Source organism: Micropterus dolomieu, linkage group LG21, assembly GCF_021292245.1.
Source record: "Micropterus dolomieu isolate WLL.071019.BEF.003 ecotype Adirondacks linkage group LG21, ASM2129224v1, whole genome shotgun sequence".
Lineage (NCBI taxonomy): Eukaryota > Metazoa > Chordata > Actinopteri > Centrarchiformes > Centrarchidae > Micropterus > Micropterus dolomieu.
In genome coordinates, this window is record NC_060170.1 from 22151018 (window position 1) to 22173245 (window position 22228).

Consider the following 22228-nt stretch of genomic DNA (forward strand, 5'->3'; position numbering starts at 1 on the left):
AAAATTTCTACATTTCTGTTTTTTTCTGTCAAGATGGGGTGCTGAGTGTACATTACTGAGAAATAAAATGAACTTTTTTGATTTTTGGAAAATGGCTGCAATGAAACAAAGAGTGAAAAATTTAAAGGGGTCTGAATACTTTCCGTACCCACTGTATAAAATCAAGCACCTAGACATGCAGACTGCTTCTAAAATCATTTGTGAAAGAATGGGTCGCTCTCAGGAGCTCAGCGTATTCAAGCGTGGTACCGTGATAGGTTGTCACCTGTGCAAGAAGGTCATTCGTGAAATTTCCTCACTACTAAATATTCCACGGTCAAATGTTAGTGGTATTATAACAAAGTGGAAACGATTGGGGGAAAAAAAGAAACTCAGAAAAGTGCTAGGCCACATAAAATCAGTGTCTGGGTTTGGTGGTTGCCAGGAGAACAGTACTTGCCTGACTGCATTGCGCTGTAAAGTGTAAAGTTTGGGGTTGGGCTTGGCTCCTTAGTTCCAGCGAAAGGAACTGTTAATGCTTCAGCAGAATAAGACAATTTGGACAATTCCATGCTCCAACTTTGTGGAAACAGTTTGAGATGGCCCCCATCCTGTTCCAACAAGACTGCACACCAGTGCACAAAGCAATGTCCTTAAAAACATGGATGAGCAAGTTTGGTGTGGAGAACTTGACTTGCCTGCACAGAGTCCTGACCCCAACCAGGCCTTCTCGTCCAACATCTGTGCCTGACCTCACAAATGTGCTTGTAGAAGAATGGTCAGAAATTCCAATAAACACACTAGGAATGTGTTGGGTGGGCCAACTCCATATTAAACCCTACAGATTAAGAATGAGATATTATTTACATTTATGTGCATGTAAAGGCAATCGCCCAAGTACTGGCAATATAATGTATCTTTAAAATCATATGCGATTGTTTAAGGATCTCTTAATCGCTTTATGTTTCAGGCTGAAATGTAAAAGGTAATGTCTGATATAATACTGGCAATAATATTACAAGTAGGCTACTACTATTACTAGATACTATTTTTAATTAAAATGTAGATTAATTAAATATTTTAATTAACTAATTTATATCATAATCTGATCTGAAAATAAAACAATATGAGTATCTTATATATATCCAAGGTCAAATTTGGGACAAAAATATATACTGTACATATAGGCCCACAGGTAGACCGTCTGACTGGGCCATGGTGTGGGTGCTTGTGAAAGGATAGTTCTCATGTCGCCCTCTTGTGGAAACTACAAACAAACCTGACAGTTAAGATGGGCTTTGTATCTACAGGTAGGCACGTTAGAAGGAAAACTGTGATTTTATTTAACGAATAATTACATTTTGGGCTGTTAAATATTACGTTTTACGCTTATTTAAATTAAATACAGTAAAGTATCGTTAATTTGCTGATCTGGGAAAACTCGCATATGGGCGAAGAACAATCCGCGAAGGTTGTTGTCAGTAAAAACCAAGCCAGAAACAAGCGAAATAAGAGCACTTTCAACTTAATGATTGCAGTATGCTAAGCAGTATTATGTAACGACAGTATACTTAGTATAAATACTTCGTCTCTTCTAAAACTTATCATGGGCTACCACCGCCCAAGAGTAACATTTCGGTTTTCGGAGTATCAAATTTCGTATTTCCCAAGACGGGTCATGAATGCTTCATTTGTAATTGCTATATTTCCTACAACACCTGAAGGTAACATGTGACTGTTCAGGGTTTGGTCACGCGGTCAATGACATCAGCAAAAGTGTTACGGATGTGTGCAACACATGCAACGACACCGGCGCCTCATCATTTTCATCATCATACTGCGAGTGGACCTGACTGATACAGAGACTGTTATATGTCGAGTACTGTACAACCAACACCTTTGGATAAACCCGCTTTAGTACCAGAGAGCCTCTGATTAAGCTAACAGTAGTTAGCCTAGCTAGCGTAGCTGGTGAACTTATCGCTGCTCAGTGAGTTAACTACATTCAACTTTATCCAACTCGAGTAAGCTAGCCAGGCAGGTGACGCTGTAACGTTAGCTAAACGCAAGGACGGTCTTTGAACTCTCCAAGGGTAAGATTTCATTTTTGCTAGTTGTCAAAGCCAACAGAGTGGAACACCGGCTGATTAACGTTAACCAGTCCGGCTTCGTTTTGTAACGTTAGTTCGAGGTCATTCTGTGGCGTCCACCTGAAGGGTAACGTTAGCCAGCTGGTTTCGGGAGACTAATTAGTCATGAAGAACCTTCCGTACTTCTGCCGGGGAGAGGTCATTCGAGGCTTCGGGAGAGGCAGCAAAGAACTGGGAATTCCCACAGGTCAGTTAATCATCCGTCATTAATCGGTTTGAGTTTCTCGGTAACCTATAACCTAGTTTACGTAGATGACGTTAAGTCAGAAACCTGACCGTCTGTGGTTATTATGACCTTAATGTTCGCCAGTCCTTCTCAGTTGATTTGACAGATACCTGATTTAACGTTACTGTTCATTCATTGTCGCTGCTGGCCATCAGACACTTAGTTAGCGACTCCGAACAGCAGTGGTGACGACACCTTTCTACGTGACGAACGCGCATTGCTTTTTTTTTATTGCAGTGAGTTAAATGTAATTTTAGTGGCGGGACTTATTACATATTATTTCACCAGAAATAATGGCTATGTAAAGTTAATAACTGTTTCCAGAAATGTCTAGTGAAGTCACGTCTTAATCAAAGTGAACGGACGGAAATACGCAAATGAATGTTGAATAAGTTAATCATCCTGACTTTTGTCACTTATTCTATTGAAAAGCAAATCTGAACTTTGTAATGCTAAATGTTATGTTCTCATTATTCTGATTATTACCATGACAATTTCGAGATGGTGTCCTCAAACTAGTCCCTTCTCACAAGTGTTTTCATATTGGGTTTAGGATATGTTTGTTAGATCACACCTAGCTAACGATGTTGATGCATAGCTTATACTAACAAGCAAACAAACATTGAGGCACAAGATCTAAAATCATAAAGTCTGTGCTTTTCCAGAAAATTGTCAAACCATTGTGTAAAGTGCCAAAACTCTCTTACTCTTATTACTATAGTGCAAATCATCCACTTTGTTATCAGAGACACTTAATAAAGAACCCCTTTAAACAGAAACAGGTAGCTTGATTTATCCCCAAAACGCAGAAGAACAGTGAAGTTTAAGAATAAGTAAATAATAAGATTGCTTTTACAGAAGTTGTTTGTGTATAATCATGCAGAGCTTCTGAACAGTTAAGACATTTGCCGTAACCAAACAGTGGGTGCTGTTACAAAGTCAGTTCTATTTGTGGATGAACGTCTTGCCTTGGTTATCTTAACAATCTGTTCAGATGTTTCTCTAAATAGATAGGGTTCTCTAACTTTGAAGATGCTAACTTTTAGGAGGATCTGGCTAACCTTGCCCCCCCTTCTTCTGACTCTTCCTCCCTTTCTCTCTCTCCCATCAGCCAACTTCCCCGACTCAGTTGTGGACAATCTTCCAGCAGATATCAGCACAGGGATCTACTATGGCTGGGCCTGCGTTGGTAATGGTGATGTCTACAAAATGGTGATGAGCATTGGCTGGAACCCTTACTACAAAAATACAAAGAAGTCCATGGTCAGTACAAGATAAGTGGCATTCACTGCAAACTGCTTGGTGTTTTAGTCAGAAAGTTTGCACATTGCAAATGTATTTCTAAAATGTCAGATAATCATTGACAATCAAGGGTTTAAAGGCAGTGATTCTGTGGTCAAAAGCCCACTTCTTCCTCCACGGCTTTGGCTGGACCCACAATGGGACAAAAATATTTGAATTGGGGAAAAGAATAACTCAAGACTGCTCATTGAAGTTATGTTACACAGAGCTATACACATCTAAAGAAAGTAAACATCTTATCCTAAATAAATGTATGCATTCATTAAAATATAAATGATCAAACTACATGGTTTCATTCATGACTGCACACGAATGCTTGTAGCGGAATGTTAGAAAAACTGATCATTGTCTCATTCGGTACTATAAGTTACTGGGAAGAGAAATATTATCATATTTCTTTTCCCAGTCATAGTACAGAAATAGGCATGATTACTCAGTTTTCAGGAATATTAAGAAAAATAGGTAAAATGTCAAAGATCATCTATGCAATACAAATATTACTCATTATGTTTAAACAATCATTAGAATATATTTGTTGGCTTTACTGACTTTAAGACTAGTATGGTGCTAACATTGCCTGGGCTCTGGGTGTCACACTGAATTGGTCTTGTTGTCCCTCTGGAATCAAACTAGGGCTGCTTGAGTATGGCAAAAATCATGATCAGAATATTTTTTTTTTTTGTCAATATGATTTAACACAATTACTCATTGACTTGAGGCTCGTGCAGACTACACGATTTTCAGCGTCAACCGACCGTGTAGTGTGAACTAGGCTTTAGGAAACACCATGCATCCAAGAGGATGACAACGCAGTGTTTCCCCAGAGTGTGTGGACTTAGCGCGCATCACTAATAATGGTGACTATCAAGTAGCAGTTATAATCCCCAGTCGTCTGGGTTTACGGTGAACTAAACATCCCACAGCCTGGCTGAGAGTGACTTTCACCTTTTAGAGAAGAGCAAGAGCATATCGCTGTAAAGGAAAGGGAGGCACTGGATTTATAACAACATAAGACCACACAAGAGCAACATTGTAATTAAAAATAAAATAAGAATAATCCCCTATCTCTAAGTTAAACAGAGAAAGATGTTGGAACAAATTAAATAGTTTTTGTTTGTTGAACTGAACAGCATTTTAGCCTGGCATCATGAGGCAAAACTCTTTTCACTTAAACGGATTCATCGGAGCTGTGGGAAAACCCCACAAAATATGAAGAATAGTATTTATTGTGTCTGGTGAAAAACTTTGGCCAATCAGAGAGTAGGGAAAGTCTTTGTCATGGGTTCACTATTAAACCAAATAAGCAGCAAGCATAGCAATGGAACAATAATCTATATTAAAGAAAAATCCAAATGTTAAAGTTTAGTTAAAACAAGACTAGTGGAATGTCCATTTTTAGAATGAATACTCTTGTGTTGAGAATGTTTTAAGATAATAGTGGTAAAGTTTGCAGTGTAATGCATTTAGAGAAACGTTTCTTAAGTGAAGTGAAAGTACTTATTGGGAGTAAAGTGTTTCGCTCAAAGTTTTGAGTCCTTAAAATATGTCTTAATGCTGTTTTTCAACGTGGTCATCTTTTTAAATTAATATAGTAATGTATACTTCATTCACTCTCCATACATAGCCATTTTCTGTATTTATTTTGCATCTCTATTATGTCGTTGTCAGATACAAAAGCAGGGCTCAGTGTAAGCCATTCAAATACATTCTGGTTTGATCACACAACAAGAGAAATGCAGTACATTACATTTGACAGCTGTGGTATAAATAAACATCTTTTTGGTTCCAGGAGACCCATGTGATTCACACATTCAAAGAGGACTTTTACGGGGAGATTCTCAGTGTTGTCATGGTTGGCTACATTCGTCCAGAGAGAAGCTACGATTCACTTGGTACGACACCTTTCACACACACGTGCGCGCACGCTCCTATCTTTGTTTATCTGGTCTCATAGATCCCACGCCTTACAGATTGATCTCACTATTTTCCCTCTTTACCTACCATGATTCTCCCATTTTATAAACTCGTCATTCTTCTGTTTGCACCCCTCTCACACACACACACACACACACACACACACACACACACACACACACACACACACACACTCTGTCTTCTGACTTCTTTTGCTGTCCCTAACAGAAGCCCTCATTACGGCCATCAACAATGACATTGAGGAGGCCAAGGTCAAGCTGGAGCTCCCAGAGCATCTCAAACTGAAAGAGGACAACTTCTTCACCAGTGCTCCCAGCTCGTCTTCAGCCCTGCCCTCACCCACCGTGTCCACATCACAGACTATTATGAATGGTCACTGACCGCTGGCTGTGATTGTGTGCACACACCAGAACAACACAGGTTTCTATGTACATGCAGGTGCATGTGTACATACTCATTAAAGTGCACAGCCTCATTGTGAGATCTCATATCTGTCGCCATGGCTGCACATGGACATAATCATTCAACCGATCTTTTTTTTATATTGTATTTTTTATTTTTTTTGTCACTGTCTGTATTTCATGAGCTGTGTAACGTCCTGTATGGGTTTGTTGCAGACAGCACATATTCACACCAGATTGCATAATCACTCAGCATAACTGTATAAGAAGCTCATGGGTCTCACTCGTCTTGCTGTATATTTGGAATATTTTATGTGAGAAGGTACCTACAAAATTTTGGAATGAGGGGTGACCACATCAACACAAAACCTGAATTATGAGAATGACACAAATAGACCATCTAGCCAAGCTCAAACATTTATTTAGTCCTTTTCTGTTGCGATTTGTTTCTGTGTCAGATGGTTAGACAAAGTCTGGGCATTATAATCTGTTACAAAAACACTGGTTGCACTGTTGGATGACCCTATGCAACATTATGGCTAAATGCAAGGCATCTTTGTGAAGACAAGATTAAATTATGAAATCATATAATAGTATTATGCTCGCTCTCCTTTCGTTTTCCTCATGAGAAGTCTTTCGCCTTGTCTTTTGTGACACAAGCCCTCTACTGTTTACTGCTGCCCTAAAATTGAATGGCCATATTACTTGCATTGGACCAGAGATTGGATTTGGGGGTTTTGATGCATTATGCAGAAAAAATCTTTTTATTGTAGACACAAATTATTTAATAGCCATCAGCAGTATTATTTGTTAAATAAAATGTGTTCAAAAACATGTTATATAGGCTTTTAAAGTAATTTCAACATATTTGGCATCTGGATTTCCATGGAACTGTTTTTTCATTATCAGCCCGTTTCCTCTATAGAGAACTGTAGATGAATGGTAGTTGATCCATGGAGCACTAAGACTGAATAAGCAAGCAAGTTCTTATGCATGTTGGTTACACTTTTTCACTGCTGCTTGCCTGATGCTCAGACCTACAGTCCACCGGCCTCTGAGTTTGTTAAATAGAGTAAAACATTGATAGGTGCAATTAGATGAAGAAGTATAAGGTCCACAGCTCCTGTTCTGTCTTTGAAGTGTATGAAGTCACATTTATACCATAAAAAGGTGAAAGGATGATCTGAACAGAAAATCTACAATACACATAATAAATCTATAGTACAGTTTTTTCTATTACATGAGGTCTTTCAAAATGTTATATATGAATATATATAAAACAACTATTGACTAAACCCTGTAAGAGAAGTAGCTCAGTTTGTTTTGTTTTTTTAGGTCTGTGTTCATGCACCTGTTAAGCTTTACAAAGAACAACAGAGTGTGTGAAGCTCTTTGAAGTGTAAATAATTGTTTTAAATGAATGAAATATATGAGTGTGATTTTGGATTTTAAAGCTGTGTTGCATTTTAGTTTATTAAACTGTTTAGGGTGTAAAATATATAACTGCAATTTATGAAAGTTCATGTGTATCATGCAATATTACCTATGATCCTCTACCATGATAAGCTTACCTGTTTTTCCAGGTACCTTTTCAGTCTCAGTCCTTTTAATCAGTTTAGTTTCTTTACTGGGAACTAAAGTTTCTAAAAGCTTGAAAATGGCATTAAATCCCACCAAAAGAATGAGAGAATACAGGAAGCAGTGCTTCACTGTTATGTTGACAAATGTCTTACTATATAAGGCTATAATTTCATATGGAATGCTGCATTAGCCATTACATTCATCCTCTAAAACACTTAATGTACAAACGAAATCTCACTGTAACTTTGAATTGTAATGTGCTGCTTCTTCTGACCTGTGAAAGAGGGATCTCAACACTTTTAAACCCACTGCATTGATGTTTTAGGGTTAAATGTTTTCCAGGCCAATTTGTTATAATCATTTTTTCTAGTTTGCACAGGGACCAGGGTTACTGCATCTATAGTTAAAACACATCTTTTATGTTTCCATTCTTGTGTTTTATATAATTTAATCAAATAAATAGTTTGATCAAGCCTTTTTGATTTTTTTTGCAGCCAAAGAATCTATTAGGGTCTCATTATTGGCCGATACCTTCCTGAATGTTATTGTCAGCAAATATGCACAGATACAAACATCATTTAGCTATATTTTAATAATTTATTTTTAAAAATTACGCAGTTAAGAAAGAAAGAAAACAATCAACAGGGGACATTCTTTGAAAATCATGTTTACTATATCTATACATTTTAAATGCAAAGTCAAACAGTCACACCAGGTATGTGATTGTGTTTGTGGATAAGTGTCACAGCAAGAACAAAAAGTGTTTTGGCTCTGGAAGTTCCCTTCCACTGTATGTGAAGGAGGTACAGTGGCAGATGTCCCTGAAATAATATTGTGTCTATTTGTTGAGTTTAGTATGAGATAAGACACTGGACTCAACCTGTTCTGCTGGAGACTCAGGGTAAAGGTTATATTACCAAAGAAACAACTTAACAGTTATGTTACATGAGCTTCATGAAAATTTGGCTTAGTTTAAGCAGATAAGTAAGTAGAACAATTTATAACTATTTCGGTGGTAGGTTTGGATTTATCTCTTCATTTTCAATGTGTGTAATAAGACTGACAGCTACATGACAGCATGGACAGCAACAGTGGTAATGTGTTCTAATAATAATACCTTTTTATACAGTTAAATTCAGTGTTGGCCAAGCTACTTGGAAAATGTAGTGAGCTAAGCTACTAACTACTCTACATTAAATGAAGCTTCACTACACAGAAGCTACCTCCCAGTGAAATGTAGCAAGCTAAGCTACAGCAACGTGGCAAAAGTAGTTTACTACATCTAAGCTACTTTTAATTTTTTAATATTTTATAGTTAGGTCTATATATATATATACAGTGAGGAAAATAAGTGTTTGAACACCCTGCTATTTTGCAAGTTCTCCCACTTAGAAATCATGGAGGGGTCTGAAATTGTCATCGTAGGTGCATGTCCACTGTGAGAGACATAATCTAAAAAAAAAATAATCCAGAAATCACAATGTATGATTTTTTAACTATTTATTTGTATGATACAGCTGCAAATAAGTATTTGAACACCTGAGAAAATCAATGTTAATATTTGGTACAGTAGCCTTTGTTTGCAATTTGCTTTTTTTTTTTTTTAATTTACAGATATGTAAGTACAACAACTTGGAACTATTTCGGTGGTAGGTTTGGATTTATCTCTTAATTTTCAATTTGTGTAATAATACTGACAGCTACATGACAGCATGGACAGCAACAGTGGTAATAATACCTTTTGATAGAGTTAAATTAAGACCACACATTGCAGAGGCCAATATATTTAAAAAATAATATGTACAAATTGAGCTTTCTTACATAACACAATCACATGTTAAATCCAATATGAACATGTTACTAAGCTCAGCAATTACAGGGAACAGCTAACAGCAGGCACCTGTGTGTTAAATTGCAATACTTATCCAAATCCACCCACTTCAACTCTCGTACATCTGCAGGTTAGTTCACCAAGAATGCACACCCACAGTACAGATCAAAATCCAACTTTATTTTGAAACAATCATTTAAAGCATATTTCACCTCAACCAAGTACAGAGAAAAACTTTTAAAATTCACTCCACACTTTTCTAGTAAGTGTGATGCAGACATGCAGACATTCAGACATAGAGTGAAAAAGTCTTAATAAATCACTTCTCCTGCAACTTTCTGCAGATCATACTAGCATTTTATTGTTGCCTGAACCAGAAGAAACTATCTATCCTTCCATCCATCGTCAACCGCTTATCCTGCGTACAGGGTTGCGGGGAACAAGAGGAAACCCCTGAGAAAATATTTTCCTCTCTGTGTAAATTAACATGAAAAGATCCAAACAGTCCACACAGCATTACAGATCACACTGCGCTTTTTTGCTTTGATTTTAGGTGACTCCTGTAAAGCGATACAGTCCTGTTTACAAATTAAACAAAGACACAGTATAACACGGTGAGTACTGACAGTAATATTACAACAGTGATAAATAAGTCCTTCAAACCAGGCAATGTAGAAACAGAGGAAGTATATTGAAATGATCAGTAAACCTGGTTATTAATAACATACAATTTGCAATTAAAAGTAGTATTGATGTGACTGTGTTTTATCTTGTATTTTGTCTTTGAAAAATCCAAATTCTGTTGGTATTAAGTCTACCCCTGCAACTCATATCAAATATAAGTATATTATTGTGTAAGATTGTGGTTTCTCTAAGCAATATGAGCGGATAATAGCTATTATATGATGTAAACAGAGAATATTTTCTTCAAATTAAATTTTTGCCATGAAGAAAATGGAAAAAAATAACACAATAAAATGTATATGATTGTCAACACTTGCAACCTTTGTTACACATCATTCCTCTCTCTTTCTTCTCATCTGTATGAGTAGCTCTCATCATCATACTCTAGCTCAATCTCATCTTCATCCAAGAGTCCGTATTTGAACTTATGATACACTGTCCCATCTTGTCCCATGTACACAATATCATCATCATCATCATTGTCTTCCTCATCATCCTCACATTCAATGATTCTGTCGCTATACTCCCCAAATGAAGAGGTGGTGGGTTGTGAGGCAATGCCTCCATTGGTGTTCAGTTTCGCATAGCCTCCAGCTTTGGTTTTGGGTGCAAATGGTTTTGATCGAGCATTGCAGAAGTGGAAGACCCCTCCGCCCACAGAGAGGATTAGTAGAACACAGGCAGTGACAAAGAGTTTGCCCGTGCTGCCTTGAGTATCCTCACCTTTCCTCATCACAAAGTTTACACCCAGGATGCACTCCACTGAGAAGAAGGAGGTGAAGCTGACCATTAGGTTACATAAATTAATGACAAAATTAATCTGTTCCTGACGAATCTTGTCTAGCATGAGTGAGACTCTTCTTCTTTCACTTCTTTCAGTGAAATTTTCTTGTAATATGGTACAGATATACCATTGTTCTAAAATACTGGAAACCCCTGTTTGACAGGAAGATGAACCCCATGTCTACAGGGTGGGGAGGCCATAAATAAGAGGAATTATACAGGGCAACCATTACAAATGAAAGATGTCTTGAAAGGATGTGAATTTTGACTCACACACACACAAACACTATTTTCCAGGACAGAAAGAAGTCTAAGTACAGTATGTTCAGAACAAGAATTTAACTTGACCAGATGGAAGATACAATGGATGAACAAGCGGTTCTTGCTTACCCAGTGATGCCTTGCAGTCACAACACTCCCTTGGTATCGGTTTATCATCGTGGCGTGTCTCATTTCCACAGCAGGTCAAACAGCGGCCATCATCAGACAGGATCTGGAGTGTGGGGCACACTGTGCAGTTCCACATGCTGGGACCTCGGCAGTCCAGGCAGGATGGGTCACACGCCTTGCAGTTTGGCTCATCGCTGTTGGACTTAGAGCCCTGGAGCAACAGAGGAATTTGTCACACAGCAGACTCAGTGTCACTTTCACAAAATGTATCTCCAAATACTCCTCATTGACTCACAGAGCAGCCTAGCCAAACTGCAGCTATAGCTCCAATAGGTTTTTTTTCATGAGGCAAATGTGAAAGGGTAGTTGAATGTAAACAAATATACTCTATGTAAGAAAGCAGTCTGTCACCTGTGAGGCAGCATAGAAGCTTAGGAGACACTGGGATTCACAGATGCCACCCATGAACGTGTAGCCTTCATAACAGGACTGACAGGCCAGAGCGCCCTTATCTGGAAGGAGAAAGAGAAAGAGATGTCAGACAAGAGAAAAAGAAAATAGTGTCAAATGTCATCACATGACTGAACTGGAGTTTCCAAATGAAAAGCATGTCTAGGCACAGAAAAAGTATGTCATGGCTTAAAAATAATACTTTTATTATATTAGTGTGACAGACATGCTTATTTAAGAATATAGAGATGTGATGTGAAATATTTTTATTCTGGGTTTCCTGGTAACTTAGAGGTTTAAGAAGCCGACAATGAAAAAATGTCCCTGCTTCGAGTTCAGCCAGGGACCTTGTTACTTGTCGTTCCTCTCTCTTTCTCCCCTTATTATCTGTCAACTCTCCACTGTACTCTCGGATATGAAAGTAAAAATACTTTAAATGTATTTTTGTTTCCTCTTTACCCTTTTACAGTGTTCCCAAACATGTATCCCTACAATAGAACTCATTATAATGGGCATTAATTCTTGTTGTTGCAATTTAAGAAGAAGTCTAATGAAGAAGTGCTCTTCTAGGGAAAGATGGTTCCTCATCTTATTTGGCATCAATATCCTGAGCTAGTGTACGATGTTCACTTGTGACAAATCTGTTTGTTTTACTGTTCATGATTGCCTTTATGACTGCCTCAAACCATATTCCACATTTGCACAGTATCATCAAAACTATCTATGGTTAACTTAACATTTTTCTGTCTCCTGAAAAACAATATAAATACTTTGAGTGTAGAAATGTGTTTAATTCCTGATGATGGTTTTTATGTCATTGTGAACCCCCCACTCCCCCACCCCCCCAAAAAAAAACAACAAACAAGCCATGACAGGACTCCTTTACCAATGCAGGTCTTGCAGGTGGGGTGACACTTGTGACAGGTTTTGGACCGACTGTCCTGGTAGTAGCTTGGAGGGCAGCTCTGCAGGCACTGCCCCCACTGCCTCAGGTAGACGTAGTCCTCCCGACAGCTCAGACAGTTTCTGTTACCAGGACCCCAACACTGGCTGCAAGAGGGGTCACACCGCTCGCAAACCATAGAGGCGGTGTTGCCAAAGTGACTGAAAAGCAGAGAGGGTGTTTAGTTTATGATGTTCTTTGATGTGGAGACTTTGTGTGTCTGTGTGTTCTTCTAACCTCTCTGAACAGAATTCGACGCAGCTGCTTCCCTGCTTGAAGAAGCCAGTTTTACAGGTGACACACTGCAAACTGTGGCGACCAGCACATGACTTACAGCTGAAGTGACAGCGCTCACACACACGTTCGTCCCTGTCCTCAGCATAGTAACCCACAGGACACTCCTGCACGCATGTGCTGTCTGAGGGACACAGACACAAAGTTAGTTTTTTAAAGTTGTTTCCTTTTGGTGGATAAAATAAAGGAGCATCTAGTTTACAAAAGGTTAATCCAAAATATTTTCTGCTCTCTCTCTGGCTTATTTTGATAACATACTCAATAGGAAGTGTGGCTCGTTGCAGCTGAGGCATAGGTCTTTGCCTGGCCCAGAACAACGATGGCAGTATTCGTGACACTGTTGGCACTCCCCATTCTGGTCCATGTATGAGCTCAGAGAGCACTGACTGAACCACACACAATGTCCAGTGGCATCCTTACGCCTTTTGGTATCGCAGCTGAGACAGGATGAGGGCTCATGGCCTGAGCAGGTCAGACATGACCTGTCACAATCTGGGAAATTGAAAAGCAATGAGACACGGTCAACTAATGCATCCTGTAATGATGGAGTAGATTTTTTATCCTTATTTTATTTTGCATGATCAAAATAACCTACCTCTACATTCATTGGTAGTTGCATCATAGTAAGTGTTGTTGGGACACTGAGACAGACACTCTCCATTGTAACGGACAGCTTTCTGGTTGTGACACACATCACAGTCATCAAAGCCCGGTCCGTCACATGAGGCACAATCAACATGGCAACGCACACACTCCTGTTGCTTCTCGCTTGCAAAGAATCCATCAGGACAATCATCCACACACTTATCATCATGGAGAAAGTAGTACTGTGCACACACTGGGAGAGAAAGAAAGAGTAATGATAAGAAGGGCAAAACAGTGTTGTTTACATTTGGACTGAACTCTTTGTGGAGTGCATTTGACCTTTTTCAAATCTCTTCTTCCTTCCCTCAGTGAGCCCTCAATTCTTCATACTGGCTTGTTTTCATTATTGATTTTTCACTTCTATAACAACATGCAGTCATCAATAAAAGCCTTGTTTGTCTTTATGCCCAATGATAATCATACAGCTACCACTGAAATAATCAAAGAAAACATGTATATCATCTTCTGTATGTCCTCCCCCTCCTCTTTTCTGCTACTCCAACACCAAACAAATTCACCTTTTAAAACAACACCTCTCTTCAATTCTCCTTCCATTTCTTTACCCATCACAGTTCGACCCAGCATACTTACTGTTGCACAGGCCTTCTTGATTGCACTCTCTACAGTGAGCTGGACAGTGACGGCATTCTGTCTCGGTGGCATAATAGCCCTGTAGACAGCGTGACCTGCAGGAGTGGTCCAACAGCAAGTACGGTCTCTCACAGCTCAGACAGTGAGAGGAGTTTCCCTGGCAGGATGTACACTCTGGGGCACATGGTTGGCATACACCACCTTGAGGAAACCCTCTGAGAGGCAGACAGAAGAGAAACGGAGGTATGATATCACTGAGGTATCATGATGATGCGTGTTCATGTGTAAGTCAAAAAATTAGAAAACAAGACAAGCACCTCTGACACTCCACCACACATGCTCCGTTGTGCAGGTAAAGCCCCCTGCGACAGCGCAGGCACAGCTGGCCGTCCTGACACATGACACAACCTTTTGAGCAGTGTTCACATTGGCTGGATGCCTTGTTGGCAAACGTACCAGATGGACAACGAGACGTGCAGGTCTGATGAGGAGTCAAAAAACGACCTGAAGAAATGACAAAATCACACTACTAATACAACAAAATGAAGAAAGAACAGAGAGGTGTTCACTTGTTTAAATTTAAGGAAGATTCTTTGTCATCCTTTTCACACTGCCTGCTAAAGAAAAAACATGTATTGATTGATTGATTGCAAGTTTGCTTAAAACATCTCATACAAGCCCACTTAACATTGTGTAGTTTTAGAAGCGCAGTCTTAGAGTTTCACACAGCAGATGTTTACCTGAGTAGCAGCTGTTGCAGTCCTCCTTCCCTGCAGCAGAGCAGGTCTTACATGATGAGTGGCACAGCTCACATTCGCCCTTACCTGATGGTAAACAGGAAACAAAAACCACGGCAAAATAAGTAGACAGGCATGGAAGAGAGGAAGGAGCGAGAGGAGAAATGTCCTAATAACTGAAAGCATGCAAGCTGGGATGAAAATAGACTCAAGGATTTGTTATTTAGTATATATAAATCCCCCTCTCACCCCTTGCGGGGTGGTATGTGTCATCCTCAAGCTTGGGTCCTTTACCAGAGGCCTGGGAGTTTGAGGGTTCTGCGCAATATCTTAGCTGTTGCTAGGACTGCACTCTTCTGGACAGAGACCTCTGGTGTTTTACCTGTAGCCACTCCCCCAGTTTCCCAGTTTGGGGGTCATAGCCCCGAGTGCTCCGATTACCACTGGCACCACTGTAGCTCTTACTTTCCACATCTTTTTTAGCTCCTCTTTCAGCCCTTGGTATTTCTCAAGCTTCTCGTGTTCCTTCTTCTTGATGTTGCTGTCGCTTGGGATTGCCACATTTATCACTGCAGCCTTCTTCTGCTGTTTGTCGATCAACACGATGTCTGGTTGGTTAGCCATCACCACTTTGTCAGTCTGGATCTCGAAGTCCCACAGGATCTTAGCTCGGCCATTCTCAACTACCTTAGGAAGTGTCTTCCATTTTGACCTTGGGACTTCCAGCCCATACCCATGGCAGATGTTCCTGTACACTATGCCGGGTACCTGGTTATGGCGTTCCCTGTACCATGATGTTCCTGGATAGCTCAGTGGTTAACGTCACTGACTTTGGTACAGGTGATTGTGGGTTTGATTCCCGGTCAGGTTGGGGGGTATCTGTTTGGACCCAACGAAGGTTAAAATCAAGGGCAACTGGACTTGGTTGAAGATACTGGAAGACGTTTCGTCCCTCATCCAAAGGACTTCTTCAGTACTGACTGGCAGGGAAACTCAGCAAACCATCCATCTTCTCTGTGCACCTGGTGCACATTTTAAACAGAGAAAAATGTGCACCAAATGTGCACCTGGTGCACATTTGGTGCACCTGGTGCACCTGGTGCACATTTTAGACAGAGAAGATGGATGGTTTGAAAGAGGTGTCAAGGAAGCCATCTACACCAGGGTTGAGAAGCCATCATTGAACAGGGGAGGGGGTCTACGCCACCACTTATCCCCCACTTACAATGCTGTCCTTTCATCACTTCCCAGGAAACTCGATCAAACGTAACCTATTGACCTCAGGTGAAGATACCAACGATGGTCGTTCAGTCTTGGCCACAGGTAGTCTTAACGACTGTAACGACTGTCGTCACAGCAACAAGGAACACTAACGAACCAGCGGTATCGATGACCTGGGCCAACGACCCCACTGAGGTTAAATAGCTGAGTTTCCCTGCCAGTCAGTCAGAACTGAAGAAGTCCTTTGGATGAGGGACGAAACGTCTTCCAGTATCTTCAACCAAGTCCAGTTGCCCTTGATTTTAACCTTCGTTGGATAACTATGACCTGGATGACTGAGAATCTTCATAGATATCTGTTTGGACCCTTAGGCAAGGTCCTTAATGCTACCAGCCTACCTCAGGCATGAGTGAAACTGCAAATACAAGAGCTATACCAGCTTGGATGTCGCCCGGTCATCAACAAGGTCTGTGTCAGGTGCTTGGGAACCAGGGCAACCTGATGACAAATGGGCTACTGGAACAAGACATTCATGGACTAGAGCATATACTGTATATATATATATTTAATGCAACATGCTTTAATAGCAGTAGTTGACAGCAGGGTGAGCAATTTAGTTCGATGGTTAAGCAAGGAAAACTAGAAAGTAAGCCTCGCATGTTACAAGTACAAGCAGAGATATACTTCAGTTGAATAACTTATTACGTTTTCTTGACGCACAGGAAATGAACTTATACCCACACAAAACAAAAAATTAAAGGTGGGTAATGTAGATAGATAGCTATATACTTTATTTATCCCGAGGGAAATTCATGTTGACAATAATTAGTAGAGAAGTCAAATTAACATTTGCCATACTGTTTCTGAAGTGTTTCTCAGTGCAGGAAGCAAGCCGTCCTTCCTCTAAACACTCTCCGTTCTTCAGGGTGAATTCGTCCTCGCACGAGTCACAATCGTCATATTGTGGCCCTCCACAGGTGCGACAGGTGCGGTGACAAGTCTCACAGTCCCGGCTCTCCTCATCCACAAAGAAACCTGCCTTACAGTGATCGACACACTGTCCATCTGGACACACAAACACATGTTTTTACTTCTTCCATATACCATTAAACATATCAGTCTTTCAGTGGCATATATAATTTGTCATCTCTGACACTTTTCTGTACTTGGATGCTTGTGATCATATATGCCAACAGATGGGGACTTTATTTAAATTACAGTATTTAGTCTTTAGTAGAATGGTTAAAGATTCTGAAAGTAGTACAGTGACATTGAAACTACTATTTCTGGTGGAGTGTCAGGTCCTTAGGGGACAGTGCCCCACCCTGTCTACCATATCTAAAGGATACTGAGTCACTTTTTCCGGCCCATAGGACTTTAACAGCTGATATTCACACCATTAACAAGGCCCAAAATTGTAAATGGTTCAAATGTTACCAAAGACATAGAATCCGTCTTCACACCAGTAGCACTGGGACTGGTCACAGATTTCACATCGTTTGTCTTCACATGGAGCACACACCATGTTGTCGTTCACATTGTAGGTCCGATCTGGACAGGACTGATGGCAGTCTGTGCCTAACCTGGCAGACAGACAGACAGACGGGTTGTATCAATGTGAGCACAAATGAATAAGGGGATGTAAACTCAGTGAAACTCTCAACTGAAGAGACTTACTGGTAGTAACCATCTTCACATTTGAGGCAAACAGTTCCCTGGGCCTGATCTCCTGAATCATCTGTGGTGAATAGCAGAATTTAAAACAAATAATTGAAAACAGATCGGGCATACTGTGAGTTCTGGACTTTATGAAGTGGCTCTGTTTTCAATCTCAAAGGAAGACCAAAGAGAGTGTCTACTGGATCAGCCTTAGTATGTAGTTGTTGCTGCAGTCCTTGTTTTACTGCTATCATCACCAGATTTCAGTCAATTTCCCCCTATCTCTCCATATTGGAAAAGGTAAAGGTAAAGGTTAGTGGTTAGCTTTTTATTTAGTTAAAATGTGGCAAAATCCCATCTCATATCCCATCTCATCTACCGTGTACCCAAGAGCAGCACTGTGATTTCCTTTAACACCAGCAGGAGGCACTATGACAGCATACAATGAATGTGTTCAGTCCGCTGTAGACTTCAATGCCACTCTCAGAGGGTGATCAATGCAGAACTAGCAGAACCCTTCAAACAAAATGAAAAAAACGAAGCATCTCTACAGGCATTTCAGTTCACATCCATAATGCCTGTTAGTTCTCTCATCTTCATGAAGTCAGCAGCTCGATGTTACTGCTTTGTTGTGTGTTTCTGTACTGTCTGTTTAGCTTCCACTGCAGGTGTACTTATGCTGAATGACAAAAAAATAATCACCTGAGTGACAGGTTATGTAAAAAACACAGATATTTGCTATTTATGTGGGGTTTTTTTTGTTTGTTTTTGGAGACGGGGAATATATACAGGAATATTAATAAGTAACTCAGGTGTGTGTGTGAGAGACACACCAAAGGAGAAAGTTCATTTTTCTTCCAAACTAATTAATTCTTGCTGTCAATCAAAACCATCCTACTGGTTACTGAGAAAGAGCAACGCCGTCATCCCTCAGTCCAAAAGTGTCAAAACATCTCAGAGGACAGAGGGTGCGAGAGGGGGGGGCAAGATGAAGAGAAAGAAAGGATCAGACAGGAAGCAGAGAGAGAGAGAAAGGGTAAAGGAGAGACAGAAAGAGGGAGAGAAAGAGATGGAAATAACTATAAAAAAAGGCTCATCTGCAGACTGTCCCTTGGGACATTCATCTTCTCCAGAAAAGCCTCCATCGACCCCCACACCCCATTCCTCTTTCAGTCTCCTTCCAGCACCCACAACACTGCACTGGTTTGCACTTCAATGCGGTCGACAAGCCACTACCTGTGAAAGCAATTACTCATACAGAGAGAGACTGGGAGAAAGGCAAGGTGGGAGGGACAGAGGAGCCGGAAATCATGCCTTCAGGCTGTGTCTATGTGAAAAGAGAAAATAGCGCCCGTATAAATATTAACCGTGCAAGCCAGAGGAGGGGGATTTCAACAGAATTTAAACTGGCAAACACATCCTGAAGTATGCACTTGTGGAATGTGCAAGCACTTATACACACACATTTACAGTCTACATGCACTTGCAAGCTACATATCACACTAGCAGTTACACACATATGATATGCATACACAATCACACATTAAAATGATTAGCACTGAGGCTCAGTAAAAAAAGGTGTAGCAGGAGTGGGAATATATAAACGCACCATCACCTCAAGTCATCACTTCAATGGGAGAAACTGTCATAGTGTGTTTATCAAGAAGTGTTTGAGAAGTAAATTGCTGATTGAGAAGAAGAGAATTTAATGAAGCAAAACACTGAAGAGGAAGAAAGCTTTTTTTCGAGCACAGAAATTAGCAGCACACCATCAAAACTGGAGGTGAGATGAGCTTTAGCGTACCAGCAGCCTCTTACCAGGAGTCCAGCTCCACAGTAAAGGAGCTGTAGCAGTACTGCTTTCCTGAAGCCAAATAATACTGCTAAAGATGAACAGTAGTTCATATTGAAACAAAGATAACAAATCACAGTGCATTGTGTAGTCTGTGAAAATCATCTTGCCTTCAACAAAGATGGTCAAAATGCTGTTTAGCACTCCCCATCACTGAAACAAGAAACACATTGACATGTTGTCAGTAAAGGAATGAAAGAAGTAAGGGCATAGACACCCAGTTGGGAGAACTTGATGTTCAGAGAAAAACCTTGAGCACACAGACTGATCAGAGATGTGTCAGCAGCGGTGCATCGTAACAGTGGAGGCCAAGGAGCCATGTGCCAAGAAGGGTCAAGATAATGAAGGTTTTAAATGTCAGGTAAAACACGTCCAATCCAATTATAAAACATGTTCAAACTCTTATTCCATGATTAAGGAGTATAGCATGCAGAGAGGATTAATTAAACTGACGATGAGTTAAAAAGAAGTACTGAAGTAATTTGAAGGGAGAGGTAGGACTGAGCTGTTGCATCTAACCACACACTGTCGGGCTGCACTTTGGGGTGTGTTTTTTATTTTTATTTTTTTGCCTTTTTGGAATGAGTAATGCGCTAGTGCAGTGTTTTCATAAATATGACTAAAAAGATGAAAACATTTAAGGGTGAACTTTTCCTTTTAATACATTAAACTGCGTGTTTTAATCCCAACCTATAGCTACAATCCCAATTTTGATTTAAGAACTACATCCAAATCCTGTCTCCACATTACTTTAAATGTCTAAAACTGGCATACGCTTAGAAATACTGGATGACACATAGTGTACGCATGCACACACATATTAGATGCCAGACTCAGACACCACACGTTCTGTTTCATCTTCACTTCAGCCAATCGTCTCAAATCTCTAATCTGCTGACTGACTTGTTTAGCTTGCAGAATTGTGATTACTAAGAGCAGATGGGTGGCGGAGAGGCTGTGGTGGGGGTGAGAGTGAAGAAAAATATTCCACCCAGAATGCATAATGACATAATAACAGCCCGTCTCCACCTCAGCTCAATAACAACTTTCTATGGTATGTCAAGAGCAATCTCTGGAAGAAGCAAGTGTTCTCGTCTTTGTGTGGCTTGTACTGGCAGGGTGAGGTGTAAGGAATTAGATTTAGGTTTATGAATGGTTTACTCTATATGTTTTCACATTTCACAGTGTTGAGAAAAACGTATCATAACCCAATCATATTCAAAACCCCAATCAGAAAAAGAGGGGTTAAGTATCCAGTTTTGCTGTAGACAAAGGTATGTTGATTTTTGATATTTACTAACAGCATGGAAAGGAAACAGCATTGGAAGGACAAATGGCACCATTTACCCAAGAATGGAAAATCAAATTTATTTAACCCTTTGTGGGATAGATAATGTCAGCCTCTGACATGTACATTAGATTTCAGCCAGTTTTCCTTGTGGAAAAAGTGAAAATTATCTGATATTCTGCACCTATTAGTCCAAATACTAATCTTGTATCGCCTAATGGGGTATGGTGTCTAATAGTTAAGGAAATCCTCATCTGTCCAAATGACTTCATTAATGAATAAGGCTTATTGGAATAAACAAAATGTTGATTCATTTCAGAACTGCACCTGTAGAGATCCTACAGCAAAGAGTGAGGTACATCAACAATCAAAGGCAACATCATTGATAAATGCCAAACATATTTAGAACAGTCAAATCCTCCTTTAATTAGGTGTCATGTTTTGTTTGCAAGCTTTCCTGACACCTCACTGGCTCTCAGTTTTGAGAACTGAAATGAGAAAAGTCTTTAGCTGGGAACAGTAAAAGCGGAGCAAGTTTTTTCATTTACTTCATTCACTTTGACTGCCAGATATTGTGGTGTGCCATGCAGGTAAAAGAGGTAGGAGGCGACAAAGTGAGGCGAGAAAAAAAGGTGTGGTCTACTTACTGCGTTTACATTGCTTGCAGCCCTCATCACAGGGGAGACAGTCCTCATTCTCTGCATCTGAAACCTCACCTGACAAAAGACACAGATAAAACAAATGCATGACACATAAGAAAATGCTGATGAAATAACCCAGAAGATGGGAGAAAGACGGTCATTTGGATTTTAATTCAAAATGTTCTATGTCCATTTTGTGTAAAGCATTTGAGTTTATATTAATTGCTAAATACTGGATGACAGTTTTTTACAATAAGCTAAGTACCTGCACTTCTTTTGTTTGTCATCACAAACAGACATCAAATCACTACCTGTTTCATAAATGACCATTGTAATATTACAGACATGCTGCTGTAAGGGTGCTCGTCTTATTTTAGAATTACATAATTTGCTATCTTTCAACTTTTCAACAAAATATTAGCTTAATTTTGTAATTTTTATATGTTCACCTTTTTTATCTATGTCACATCTATCAATGCAGTCTCATTCCTCTGTCTCTGAAGCCAACAAAGGATGAAAAGCAAAGAGGGAAAACTTCCAGATTAACTAGCACAATTGTCAGTTGTGTCAAACACGCACAACTGCCAAATTTCGCCTACTCCAGAGTTCAAGCTGTCTGTGGGGCCTGTTGAGACCTGCCTGCCA

General features: G+C 39.9%; 2 protein-coding genes across 4 annotated transcripts in view; one reads left to right on the forward strand and one right to left on the reverse strand.

The window, feature by feature from the left end:
* The first annotated feature begins 1739 nt into the window (after positions 1-1739).
* rfk (riboflavin kinase) lies at positions 1740-8046 on the forward strand. 2 transcript variants are annotated; one of them, XM_046035468.1, is made up of 5 exons: positions 1741-2072; positions 2165-2316; positions 3467-3618; positions 5447-5549; positions 5800-8046. In XM_046035468.1, exons 2-5 carry the CDS (start codon positions 2235-2237, stop codon positions 5970-5972), a joined length of 510 nt encoding a protein of 169 aa, XP_045891424.1. In that variant the 5' UTR covers positions 1741-2072; positions 2165-2234; the 3' UTR covers positions 5973-8046. The 2 variants fall into 2 exon arrangements, with proteins under 2 accessions (XP_045891423.1, XP_045891424.1); XM_046035467.1 differs by having other exon boundaries at positions 1740-2316.
* A 1518-nt stretch (positions 8047-9564) lies between these two features.
* pcsk5b (proprotein convertase subtilisin/kexin type 5b) overlaps positions 9565-22228 on the reverse strand; it is an 89116-nt gene continuing 76452 nt past the window's right edge. For both annotated transcript variants that reach the window (XM_046033924.1, XM_046033923.1), the window contains 14 exons: positions 21590-21658; positions 17821-17881; positions 17581-17726; positions 17002-17208; positions 14926-15009; positions 14503-14689; positions 14186-14400; positions 13545-13787; positions 13208-13441; positions 12893-13073; positions 12599-12816; positions 11674-11774; positions 11263-11473; positions 9565-10851 (listed from right to left, as the gene is read on the reverse strand). In XM_046033924.1, coding sequence (XP_045889880.1) covers positions 10442-10851; positions 11263-11473; positions 11674-11774; positions 12599-12816; positions 12893-13073; positions 13208-13441; positions 13545-13787; positions 14186-14400; positions 14503-14689; positions 14926-15009; positions 17002-17208; positions 17581-17726; positions 17821-17881; positions 21590-21658 — 2567 coding nt within the window. In that variant the 3' untranslated portion in view covers positions 9565-10441. The remainder of the gene's footprint in view (positions 10852-11262; positions 11474-11673; positions 11775-12598; positions 12817-12892; positions 13074-13207; positions 13442-13544; positions 13788-14185; positions 14401-14502; positions 14690-14925; positions 15010-17001; positions 17209-17580; positions 17727-17820; positions 17882-21589; positions 21659-22228) is intronic.

Bases quoted from the DNA above. Each gene is read 5' to 3' on its own strand.
- rfk (XM_046035467.1), top strand. From the start codon at position 2,235: ATGAAGAACCTTCCGTACTTCTGCCGGGGAGAGGTCATTCGAGGCTTC. The intron at 3,619-5,446 runs GTCAGTACAAGA...TTTTGGTTCCAG, and splicing joins AAAATACAAAGAAGTCCATG to GAGACCCATGTGATTCACAC. The intron at 5,550-5,799 runs GTACGACACCTT...TGTCCCTAACAG, and splicing joins GAGAAGCTACGATTCACTTG to AAGCCCTCATTACGGCCATC.